The sequence below is a fragment of the Chelonia mydas genome, chromosome 14, assembly GCF_015237465.2.
Source record: "Chelonia mydas isolate rCheMyd1 chromosome 14, rCheMyd1.pri.v2, whole genome shotgun sequence".
Classification (NCBI taxonomy): domain Eukaryota; kingdom Metazoa; phylum Chordata; order Testudines; family Cheloniidae; genus Chelonia; species Chelonia mydas.
In genome coordinates this window covers 14694531-14706277 of record NC_051254.2, presented here as the reverse complement: position 1 = coordinate 14706277, position 11747 = coordinate 14694531, and the positions used below count along the sequence as shown (strand labels likewise).

The following is an 11747-nucleotide window of genomic DNA, read 5'->3' as shown; positions in this document are numbered from 1 at the left end:
GGTGATAGTCAAACTGAGGATGATAGAGAGGTTCCATTTTTATTTTCTCATTAACATCCAGGTCACATGTGCTCAGTCAAACAATGATTCTGCTAACAGACAGTATTGCAACAATCTAAAATTCAAACTGGGCTCTTTTCTGTCTCTAGCATTGATACACATAAAGAACATTCACAGTACATTCCAGCTTGCTCACCCTTGGCTTGGATGCTAACAAGAGCAAAAACTTGTTTATCATGTGAGTAGACTGACTTGAAGACATCCCCTCCCCTGCTCTCAGAAAGCAGGTACATGGAGGAAAGAGGAAATTTTATATAGTGTTGCTCATAAAAATATCTAAAGGAAATGAGGCTTTTATGGGTGCATCTTTCATCTTGATTTTTATCTGCTTAAGGACCCAGCCTAGAAGCAGTTAACAGAAGCTGGCAGGCAACCTCCCCTATACATCATCTCTCCAGAAAGTAGACGGAGGCTACTTCTTCACAGGTCTGGGCTCCACAAGTATAGGAGTGTGACGAAATGTTCTTGTTGTTGTAAGGCAAGGTCTCTTGCTCTCAGGGGGTCCCCTACCACCAGCGATAATGGGCATACGCCCGGTTAGCCTCGGCCATCTTGTGCATGTCATGCTTTCTCTTGATCACAGGGCCCTCATTGTTGAAGGCCTGCAGCAGTTCCTGGGATAGTTTTTCATGCATGAATGTCCGATAATGCTTATGTTCCCTGCATTCAGTAATTAACCACTTCATGGCCAGGAAGCGTTTCCGATTGTCCTTCAGGGGGCTTGGGACCTGGCAGACATTCAAGCAGTAACATGGTTAAAAATGCCTAACCTTGCAATAGGACCATATGTTGAAATACCTTTTTTCAATTGTTTAACACTCCCAGGTGATTAAAAAGAAAGTGATTGCTGTTGAGGGGGAGGGAAGAAATTAACTCTAGCCAAGAATGAGTGAGTTTAGCACTGGTGAAACATTCCACTCTGACGCCAGCAGCAGCAAACTGTCTGCCTCTATCAATCCACAGATCAGGCACAGCAGTACAAAATTTCCCATATTGGCAGCAGGCAGCATTTGCCTCAAACCTGCCCAAGAGCAGTAGCCACCTGTTGGGACTAGAGGGAAGTTCCATTTGGTTCTTGGCCTCATTGCAGAGACTGCCACTTACAGACTGGTTTTTGCGATGTAGACTCTTGTCTATGGGAACTTGACCAAGATATTTCCTGCAGGTCTCTGATCAACCAGCAGAGGGCAGTAATTTATTGGCTAGATAGGAGGTTGGTGAAGCACTCCATATTTCATTAACAATCCCATGAGTTATCTAGGTGCATTTACCTAATTAGGAAAGCTGAAGAGACAGCCTTTATCCAGGCTTTACATAAAACAAGGTATCTATATGAACCTTTTCTATTTGCTAACCTGCCTTCTGCAGGGGCTAAACTACTCTGCTGTTTCTACACAGAGGCAGCATGGTCTAGCCGATAAGACATCGGCTTGGGATTCCAGAGACCTGGGGGGGTTTCTTGGCTCTGCTACTGGTATGTTGAGTCACCTTGGACAAGTCACTTCATCTCCCTGTACCTCAGTTTCCCCTCCTGCACTTTATCCATTCAGATTGCAAACAATTTGCGGCAGGAATTCTCTAATTATGGGTAAGTACAGCACTCAGCACTTACAGACCCCAGCCAAGATCAGAGCCCCATTGTGCCATTATAATACAGATGATAATAAAATGGTACTTCCAAGGGAAATGCAAGCAAGTTTTGGGAGGGGTGGGAAAGACACTGGTAGTTTTGCCCCCTGTCCAATTCTTTCTATCCTGGGTTGGTCTTCAGTTCCCTCTCCTGTTTACCTGGTAGGTTTTGCCTCCTTTCTGGATGTTGCAGAGTCCAATGATGGGCTGGCAGTTTTTCAGTGCCTGATGGAAGATGATGTAAGGGTTGCACTCAATGCTCTCCCTCTCCTCCTCAGAGGCTTGATGGTATTTCTCAATCTGCTTCCTCTTAATGGTTTCTAAGGTCTAAATACAAACACAAGGAAACATGCCCATGCGCCTCAGTGTACAGAGTGAAGTTAGAATCAGGACAATTTCAGACACACCCTCCCCTTCATTTGAGAAATCTGGACCATGGAGGATTCCACCCTGCTACACCTTAAGTAAGCCAGTAGAGAGTGCTCTTGAGCAACTACAGGTTTTACTCAATCCTTTCACCTCCTTACCCCAGACTTCCACACAGACACATTCCCTCGCTGGAGTCCAGTCCTCACTGGTTTTCCCTCTTACAGCCCGTTGGTGGGTGTGAAGTGTAGCAGTGATCACCAACAAATGGGGGGTAGCAGAGAGGCGATAAAGCACTACTGCCCTCTCTCTCACCTTACAACTACCTATTAGATTTTCCCAAGATGCACTTCCACCTCCTCAGCGTATCAGTTACACCAGTTTACATTTCAAACGATTATGCTGCATTCACCAATTTTCTGGTCAACTTATACCCACCATCCAACACATACTGACCGTGCAACACACACTGCCCTTTACAGCACCAGTGGATGCCCCCTAAATCAGGAATCCTGAAGCCCATTAAGTTGGGGCAGTTCGGTACTGAAGAAATTAGAAGGCTTCTAGACTTCAGCTCTACATCAACTAATGCCCAAAGGGAGGCAGCCTGGTTCAGTAAACTGAGTTGGGGATACCCTGAGAGGCAGGACACCTGGTTCTGACGTCTGGCTTTGCCCCAATTGTCTTGTCTGATTTTAGGCAAGTCACTTGACTTTTCTGTATCACAGCTACCACCGGTAAAACTGGATAATGATATCCCCCTTCTTTGTGAAGAGATTAAAGATCCTCAGATAAAGAGTGCTAAGTAATAATATTATAGAAAGGAAGTATCCACCTATTAGTGTTGCCCAACACTTCTCATAAAACCACTATTTTCAGTTGCTTATAACTTGGCCAAATTTCAACTCTTTCGGCTGACATTTTCCATGCTGGGTGTCTGCCTCAGCATGAATTTTTTGGAGAAATTTTTATCCAGAACAGTTCTGAAAGCAATGCTAGGAAAAAACATTTTGTACATGTTAAAAAATTCTTGCAATCTTTTCTTTAAGCTCTAGTGCCCCCTTGCTTTGGAACAAGGACTTCAAATTTGGAAGGTGGGTGGTCTTTGTGTCAGGGATGTGCCTTTTGCAATCCCTGTGAAAATTCACCCAAATGTGGCCAATTTATAAATCACTGAAGAAAACTGCAGTTTGCACAATCTCAGTAGATACTAGCTAGAGCTTAGCAGCTAGATTCCATCTGCAGTAGGCATACTCCATCCCAAGGCTGAGTAAGACTTTCACTGCAATTGCAGCTCTGTGCTGCTGCAGTCTGTGCCAGTGATGGGCATCAGAACTGAAAGCAGGGAGCATGTCTCTCCTGTATTCTCAATGACCCTCCTACTCAGCCCAGGTAGTATGGAGAAAGCTACCCGATTTGATTGTAGAGGGGACAAACTCTGCACAGGCAACCTTACTTCTGGCATTTCTGAGTGATTCCCTTGGCAAGTTTAATAAGCTTATTTTAATGCTGTTTTTTGGCATGTAATATTTAAACACGAGAGAGTCCAGTCCCCTCACCTGTGTAACGATGGATCTGGCCAGCACTTTGTTTCCTCCCTTCATCATCATGTTGGTGAATTTACTGCAAGCATAAAACCAAACATGATATAACTGAAACTTTGGTTCCATCACCAGAGGTCCCTAATTATGTTGTTCCTGTGATTAAATCCTATCCCTGCTAGATTTTGGGTGGCTGTGCTCATCTTTAACCACTATTATTCAATGGATCTTTTTCATGGAAAGAGATTAATCAAAATAAAGGGATTACACAGAGTAACAGGAAGGCAATGGGCAGCCAGGTAGACAAAGGCTGATTGGGGGCGGGGAGGCACTGCAATGGCTTTACTTCTCAGCAGTAGTGGGCTCAGAAGCAGAGCACTCAATTACTCCATCCATTACGTTGTTTCATAATAAGAGCTATTTATTCAAATATAAACAGCAAATCCCTATCCAGGTAAAGAGAGCTCACTAACAAACCTCTGCATCCAACTCATCTGCTGCCCTCATTCTGAAGAGGGGAAGAGAGAATTCTGTGGACATGATCCTATTAGGAGCTGACCTCGAGCCATCCGCCAGGGTTGTGGCTGCTCAGCACTTCTGAGCAATGAACCCAGTCCTGCTCCCATTGAAGTCAATGGCAAAACTCCCAGTGACTTCAGTGGGAGCAGGATCAACTGTCCATGATCCTTGGGAGACAGCTGGTGTTAACAGCTTTCTGACCTGATTGTAGGGTCACTGAACACAGAGCTGGTGACATTAGAAGGGGTAGCTTTTATAAGCTGGAGGGCCTTGAGCTCCTGTTGCATTTTCTCCTCCTCAGACAGCTCCTCCAGGGGTTTGCGGTACACCTCCTTGTTCACTTCTGGTTCGAGGTAACTGGGGCCATACTGGCTCCATCTCACCTGGGTCAGCCTGCAAAGAGTAAGATGGGATGAAGGGGTCTGTAAATTGGCATCATTATATACAGCATTCCTCAGTCTGACTCACCAAGTCCATCTCCAGTGTTATGGAACAAGTCTCAGAACAGACAGGGAAAGAGACTGGTACTGGGGATATGCACCTTCCACCTTTATTAGCGAGATTTGTATTCTAGTATTGCTCTGGGGCCCCAGTCAGGATCAGGGCCCATTGTGCTGGGTGCTGTAGAAACACATTGTAATAGAGTCCCTTCCTGAAAGAGACTGCAATATCAATAGGTTCTAAAAATGTCCACATGGCAAATAATGAACTTCTGGTCACCCATAAACTGACCCATAAACTGCTGAATGTTAAAGTTAATAATTAATATAAAGCCAACAAGAATATAGCGCCTGGATAGCAGCATGCGTCTCTCCCTCTCTGCCAACCACTCACCTGAGCTACTACCAAACAGCAATGGTGCCCTCTCCCCCGCGAGGATATACAGAAGGCTCCTGAGAGGCTGCCAACCCCTTTCTGTGCAGGGACCAGGGATGCTAATCCCACAAGCCCTAAAGTCTGAAAAAAATTAAAGGCCTGAAACTGTGAGGTTCCAAGTGCCATCACCTCTCACTGGCTCCAATACAAACAAATCTTGGTTAAAGAGTAATGTTATTTTAATAGTGGTGTGGACAAAGTGAATAAGGAAAAGTTATTTACTTGTTCCCATAATATAAGAACTAGGGCCCACCAAATGAAATTAAATGAGTAGCAGGTTTAAAACAAATAAAAGGAAGTTTTTCTTCACTCAGCGCACAGTCAACCTGTGGAACTCCTTGCATGAGGAGGTTGTGAAGGCTAGGACTATAACAGGGTTTAAAAGAGAACTGGATAAATTCATGGAGGTTAAGTCCATTAATGGCTATTAGCCAGGATGGGCAAAGAATGGTGTACCTAGCCTCTGTTTGTCAGAGAGTGGAGATGGATGGCAGGAGAGAGGTCACTTGATCATTACCTGTTAGGTTCACTCCCTCTGGGACACCTGGCATTGGCCACTGTCGGTAGACAGGATACTGGGCTGGATGGACCTTTGTTCTGACCCAATATGGCCATTCTTATGTTCGTAATACTTTTGACAGATATGGGGGGGGGGAGCATTTCTTATAAACAGCTCCTCCGTAAAAGCAAAAGTTATATAGATGTACTTTGTTCAGGGGTCCTAAATAGGGTGATGTTTTCCCTTTTAGTTACTGTTAACAGGGAACTATGGGGGTTTTTGGAGGGACAGAGGAAGAATACGGTTACCTCTGGATCCTACCACCAAAGCCTCTCCAAATAATGTAACATTAATAATGTATCCATGGTACAATCCACAGAATAATAAATGCGAAAGGGTTCAATTCTAGGAGGAATTTAAAATTCTGGTCCCAATCCTGGTCCCTTTTAACTTCAATGGAAATGGGATCCGGCTCATTATTTAAAGTGGGGTACCACTTGTGAATGTTATAATAGTAATTAAAAGTACATACAAGAATGGCAATAGCAAAAAATACAACTGAAGTTCAAGGAAGAAAACAGAAGTGGCAGCCCTGAGCTTTAACATACAAATCAGAGTCTCCAGTTCAGTAATATTGCTTCGATCACAATTATCCTGCAGTTGTCTGCCACTTTATTGTTAGAGGTACACTAGAGGGCACAGTGCTTTACAGACAAATACAGAGACAAGGTACCTACCCTCGGGAGCAAAGATCCTGGTTACCCTTTGAAATCAAAGATCCCAATCCTGCAACTGGATCAGCATGGGTGCAAATTTCCACCTGTGTAAAACCAGTTGCAGGATGGGAGACTAAAGTCAGACCAAAAACATAGTGAAAGAACAGACCACAGGGTATGGTAAGGGGACTGCTACCCACAAGAGGGAGTGGAAAACAAACATGTTTTTTGTGCAGCCTACCATGACTGCTCAGAACTTCATAGAAACAGTAGGGCTAGACCTTAGATTCTCCTGCTCCAAAAGCACAGGCCCCTGCCACATTAACAGTGAAACTTTTTTTTAAAGTTGTTAGCAGTACAGGGGCAACAATACATCTTATACTAGCCCACATCTTTCACTGGTGGAATAGCAATGGAAGGGCTTTAAAAGAGAAGCAAGCTCCAAGAAGGGATTTGAATGAGGAGAGGGGAGATTGGTTCCAGGCCTGAGAGGCAGCACAGAGGAAGGGCAGAGAGACTTTGAGAGCAGAGCAAATGTTGAGAAAAATCACTCCACTGGCATAATAGGCAAAGCCAGGTCAATGTCAGTAAGATTTCAAGCCTTTTCTTGAAACACCCAACAAAATCCTCCGTGGATGCTCTAAAAATGATTTTAAAATAATCCATAATAAGTGAGATTTGGCAACTCAAAAGACCAAAATCTACAGTGGCACTTACACTGCAGTGGGGCAACACCACCAGAACACACTCACTTGCTCACCTACCATCCTCCCCGGGGTGTTGCGAGGAGCAGCTAGTGCATGCACAAAGCTTGGAAGCTAGGAAGTGCCATCGCCTTACTAAGCATCACTAGAATGAACCTTTCCCCCCATAGGATCCCAGGGCCCGGGGCTGGCCTTACACATATGTCCCCCATGTGTGCTGGACATTACCCCTGTCTGTGCCCCCCCCCCCCCGGGCCCAGAGCAGGGCCGCAGCTCCGGAGGGGGGGCGCAGATGGGAGTAAGGGGGCCAAGGCTGGGGCCACAGCCAGGGCCCTGGGACAGGAAAGGACGTGAGACCGGAAGCAGAGCTGGGTACCCCATGGGGACTGGCCTAGCTCCCAGCCACGCCCCCCGCCGCCCCCACGTTCCTCTGCACCTAAGGGGGACGCGCCCCACAATCTGGGGACCTCTGATATACAGAGTTTAGTTTGGTTCAATGGCCGAGCACCCCCACGATACAAATTGTTCCAGCGCCCCTGAATGTCCAGGTCGGGGGGCGGTCGCGCTGCCCGCTCTTCCCCCGGCAGCAGGGCCGAAGCTTGGGGAGAGGGAGAGCGGCCTGTCCCCTCCCGGAGAACAGGGACTAGCGGGGCTGCCGGACAACCTGCCCCGGCAGCGGGAGCAGCCCAGCGCGGCGGCGGCTCCCCTCCAGCCGCGCATGACACTGCCCCAGCCGCCCCGCGCCCCGCCGCCCTCGCCCAGCCTCCGCCGCCGGGCTGCTCCTTACCTGGGCAGCCAGGCCCGCGCGGGAGAGGCCAGCCGACAGCCCAGCGCCGCAAGCCTCCCCGCCGTGGGAGCCGCCATCTTGCATCCGGGCTGCAGGACCCCGTCAGGCTGCCCGGGCCGCAGCCTGCGTTGCTGTGTCTTGCCCGCCGGGTAGCCGCTTGCGTGTGCAGAGCAGGCCGGTGCGCGCCGGCCTGCTGACTAGGGGCAGGCCGCTTTCCTGTGGTAGCAGGATCTTGTTTTCCCCACTCTGTCACTCCCCCCCGTCATGTGTATTGCAGCAGAGTGAAATGTGGGTCTCATTCTCCTCTCATAGCAGTTTTACTCCAATGCAACTCCATTGACTGGGGTGGAGTGCATCCTGATTTACCCCCGTGTGCGATCAGAATCAGGCACGGTGACTCTGTTTCCCCCTCTTTACAGCTTTCAAATACTGGCATCTGATCTCAGCCAGTGGTCTGGCGGCAGTTCTCAAACTGGGGGGCACGACCTCAAAGTGGGTCGGGACCCCATTTTAAAAGGGTGGCCAACAGGGTCAGCATTAGATTTGCTGGGACCCAGCCTGAAGCTGAATCCTGAGTTCCACCCCCACCCGGGGTGGCAGGGCTCCAGCTGCAGCTCCCTCTTCCCCCTACCAGGCCAGTGGGGCTCAGTCTCCATTTCTCCCCCACACTCCCTCCCCAGGGGTTATGGAGTAACTTTGTCGTCAGAAGGGGGATGCAGAGCAATGAAGTTTGAGAACCCTAGGCTAAGCATTGGCAGACATCTCTGTGGGCCCTGACCCCTGCATAGTGCTCCGTGGAGACAGACTGGAGCACTCAGGATATCTCAGCACCAGCTCTGCACATTAAGGAGCAAAGGGTAATATTTTCAAAAATACCAAAGTGAATTATTCTCACGAAAGCTTATGCTCAAATAAATTTGTTAGTCTCTAAGGTGCCACAAGTACTCCTTTTCTTTTTGCAAAGTGAATTAGGAGCTTAAATCTCATTTTCAAAAAACTATTTAGGAGCCTAAGTCCCATGAGTCACTTGGGCTTTTTGAAAATGTCACCCAAAGTGCCAGTATCTGTGCTTTTAGTCCGGTGTGATGTCTCGTAGGATGAAATGTAAGCCTGTCTTATGATCACTTTTTACATTACTGTCATCGTACCAGACCACAGTTTAGATTTCAAGTCCAAAATATGTATTTTCCATATGCATGGAGTTTCCATCCACTGGATTTTGAGCCAAAATTGGGGAGCAACTCAGGCTCTGGTCCTGCAACTGGAGCCATACAGGTGCAGAGTCCACCGACGCGGACCTATTTGCCAGGAACGGGCCTCAGTTTGCTAGTTAAGGTTGACAAAATAAATAAAACCAAGCCACATAAGGGGCTCTGGGCTCCACTTCAGACATAGCTGCGTACTGTCCGTTTAGGCTAGTGTTGTGGATAAGAGAACCCAGGCGAAACTAGACCCCGGGGCCTGAGTTCTGGGGGCGGCTCCCCTGGCCAAAAGCTCTGCCACCCAGTTCAGGGGTCAGCTCCGCTGCAATGGGGCACGCACCCTGGCATGGCAAAACCTCCGCCACACTTTGGGGCCTGTCGTAGAGGGAGCTCCTGGGTACTGTGAGTAAATCAGAACAGCCCCGGCTCAGCCTGGGGCGCTGTGCGCACTCAGTGATCAGGGATGTCTGAGCCCCAGTCCCACTGGGGCGAGGAGTTGAGGGGGCTTTTACTAGCCATTTGTTCTTGGGAGTTAGAATACCCCCAGCCTGCTGCGGGAGGCTCATGAAGCCCTCTGAGAACAGCACTAGAGGGGGCCAGTCCCCCACTCTGCAGGCTCCTCTGCCCCACAGAACTGCCGCCCCGCCCCCCCCTGCGCCCCTCCCCCAGCCCGGCCCGGCCCGGCTCTCGCGCGGCTGGGGCGGAGTCTCAGGCCCGGCCGGCAACATGGCGGAGGCGGAAGGGGAGAGTCTGGAGTCCTGGCTCAGTGAGTGACCCCCGTCCCCTTCCCGTCCCCCGACCGCGGTCCCCAGCCCCTGTCCCCTCAGCACCCGCCTGCGCTCCCCGTCTGCCGCCCTCCCTGGCCATGTCCCCTCCGTGCCCCTCTTCTGCTGCTCTCCGCCCCCTCCATGCCTCTGTGCCCACCTTACTGCTGCTCTCGGAGCTCATGTCCCCCTGTCCAGTCCCCACTCTACCCCGTCGGTGACCTGTCTACAGCCCTCCGCCTCATCGGTACCCCTTCATCCCTGTGTCTCCCTGTCTGCCACCCACTGCCCCAGCCATGCCCCTGTGTCCCCCTGTCCGTGTCCCCCCATCCCATCCTATCCATGTGTCCCCCCATCCTGTCCATGCTCCTGTGTCCCCCTGTCCAATCCATACCCCCGTGTCCCCCTGACCGTGTCCCCCCCGTCCTGTCCATGCCCCTGTGTCCCCCTGTCTGTGTCTCTCCGTCCGATCCATGTCCCTGTGTCCCCCTGTCCTGTCCATGCCCCCGTGTCCCCCGGTCCGTGTCCCCCATCCTGTCCAAGCCCCCGTATCCCCCCCGTCCTGTCCATGCTCCTATGTCCCCCTGTCCAATCCATGCCCCTGTGTCCCCCAGTCCGTGTCCCCCTGTCCTGTCCATGCCCCCGTGTCCCCTGGTCCGTGTCCCCCATCCTGTCCAAGCCCCCGTGTCCCCCCCCGTCCTGTCCATGCCCTTGTTGCCCCCATATCCATCATTCCCTGCTTCTCTGCTTATGTCTCCCCCTCTGCCAAATGCTCCCCTGCCCACTCCATGCCCTCCCACTCCATATCCAGTTCCCTCTCCCCTTCTGTGCCCATGTCCCCTCTACCCACTTTCTGTCACCTCCACCAGCTCACATGAAAAAATACTCTTAGCAGCATGATGGACTATAGAGGTGTTTTCTCTGTGTGTAGATGGACAGAGCCTTCTGGTCTCTCGCAAAGGGAAATGATTATGTATGCAATTATTATTATACTAGCTGTTTTATAAACAATGTACCAAGCATCTGCCTGGAATAGGGCTTTCCAGTGCATTTGGGGTTTTATCCCATGAGTCTGTTTGTCCTTACTGCCCATTTCTGAGTCCCTGTCAGGTTATCTAATAGCCTGATGCTGTCTCTGCTGCCTTTTCCCCTTTCCAGCCCCCACCTAGAGTCATGCACAGTCTTTCCTCATTGCTTTTAAATTGAAAGTCTGATCATTTCTGAGTATGTACTTGACCTGTCTTGTGCCTGTCCCCTCTTCTCCCAGTGCCTGCTGGCTATCTCCACCTACTCGCCCCACTCAGTTTTGGCTTGTTCTCTCTCTCACTGCCTGGCTTTCTTTCCCATTCTCTGTCTGCCTCCCTGTCACTCACTCCCTGTCCCTTTCCTGCCACTGACTTCCTGTTGCTCCTCCGCTCAACTGTGTAGCCCATCCCTGTTGCTAAAGGGGATTGCCTGCTTATGGGGTAATGCCAAGGAGGAACTTACTCTGTAGACTGGCTCTCTGCTAGAGCTGGGGCGGAAGGGGAGACGGGTTGTTATGTATTCACACTGGAGGAATGATTCTCCTCTCAAAAATATCCCCACCAATAACTTGTCCAACTGAGTGTTCAGTGTGCTCATCGTGACTGCATGAGTGAAGCAGAAATCCAGAGCTGCAATTGCAGTGGCCACAACAGCAGGTCTGGCCTGTTATTTGGTGATTCATTTGTGAACCAGGGAAATTCTTTACTCATTCCCCACCTCCTCCAAACTATCAGTTCTTTGGCTATAAAAGGTCAGTATTCACTTCTTCTCTAAATTTTCCTGTGGTTTGGATTCTCATATGCAAAGTATACTGTACTAGGTGGCCACACACTTTGTAGCTTTTGTAAGCCGAGCTCCTTGCATTCCTCCATTCCCTTCCACAGGGTCCCTGTGTGCTGCTTTCCCACCCCCCTCTATTTCAGGGACTCTCTGCAACCCCCTCTTGCCAGGAGCTCTGTGTGTGTCCCCATACTCCCTCATTCTTCCTATGCCAGAGATTCCTGTGCTCCCTCTGCCCCGATGACTGGGGCCCTCTTCTTCTCCAGTGACAGAAGCTC

At 49.8% G+C, this 11747-nt stretch overlaps 2 protein-coding genes across 3 annotated transcripts in view; one reads left to right on the top strand and one right to left on the bottom strand.

Annotated features, from left to right (window-relative positions):
- Window positions 1-14: 14 nt before the first annotated feature.
- MRPS7 (mitochondrial ribosomal protein S7) lies at window positions 15-7935 on the bottom strand. The gene is made up of 5 exons (XM_037913362.2): window positions 7698-7935; window positions 4317-4508; window positions 3615-3678; window positions 1849-2016; window positions 15-788 (listed from the first exon to the last, which is right to left on the bottom strand). Exons 1-5 carry the CDS (start codon window positions 7772-7774, stop codon window positions 567-569), a joined length of 723 nt encoding a protein of 240 aa, XP_037769290.1. The 5' UTR covers window positions 7775-7935; the 3' UTR covers window positions 15-566.
- Window positions 7936-9390: 1455 nt separating this feature from the next.
- Window positions 9391-11747, top strand: part of GGA3 (golgi associated, gamma adaptin ear containing, ARF binding protein 3) — a 31845-nt gene continuing 29488 nt past the window's right edge. The window contains exon 1 of one of the 2 annotated variants that reach the window (XM_037913355.2): window positions 9391-9665. In XM_037913355.2, the coding sequence (XP_037769283.2) occupies window positions 9464-9665 (202 nt within the window). In that variant the 5' untranslated portion in view covers window positions 9391-9463. Of the gene's footprint in view, window positions 11441-11747 lie in introns of both variants that reach the window. The other variant, XM_043528564.1, reaches the window with a different exon arrangement.

Coding starts and splice junctions, on each gene's coding strand:
- MRPS7 (XM_037913362.2), bottom strand. CDS start 7,774: ATGGCGGCTCCCACGGCGGGGAGGCTTGCGGCGCTGGGCTGTCGGCTG. Junction 2,017..3,614: donor CCAGATCCATCGTTACACAG/GTGAGGGGACTG, acceptor GTTTGTATTTAG/ACCTTAGAAACCATTAAGAG. Junction 789..1,848: donor AAGGAGGCAAAACCTACCAG/GTAAACAGGAGA, acceptor AATGTCTGCCAG/GTCCCAAGCCCCCTGAAGGA.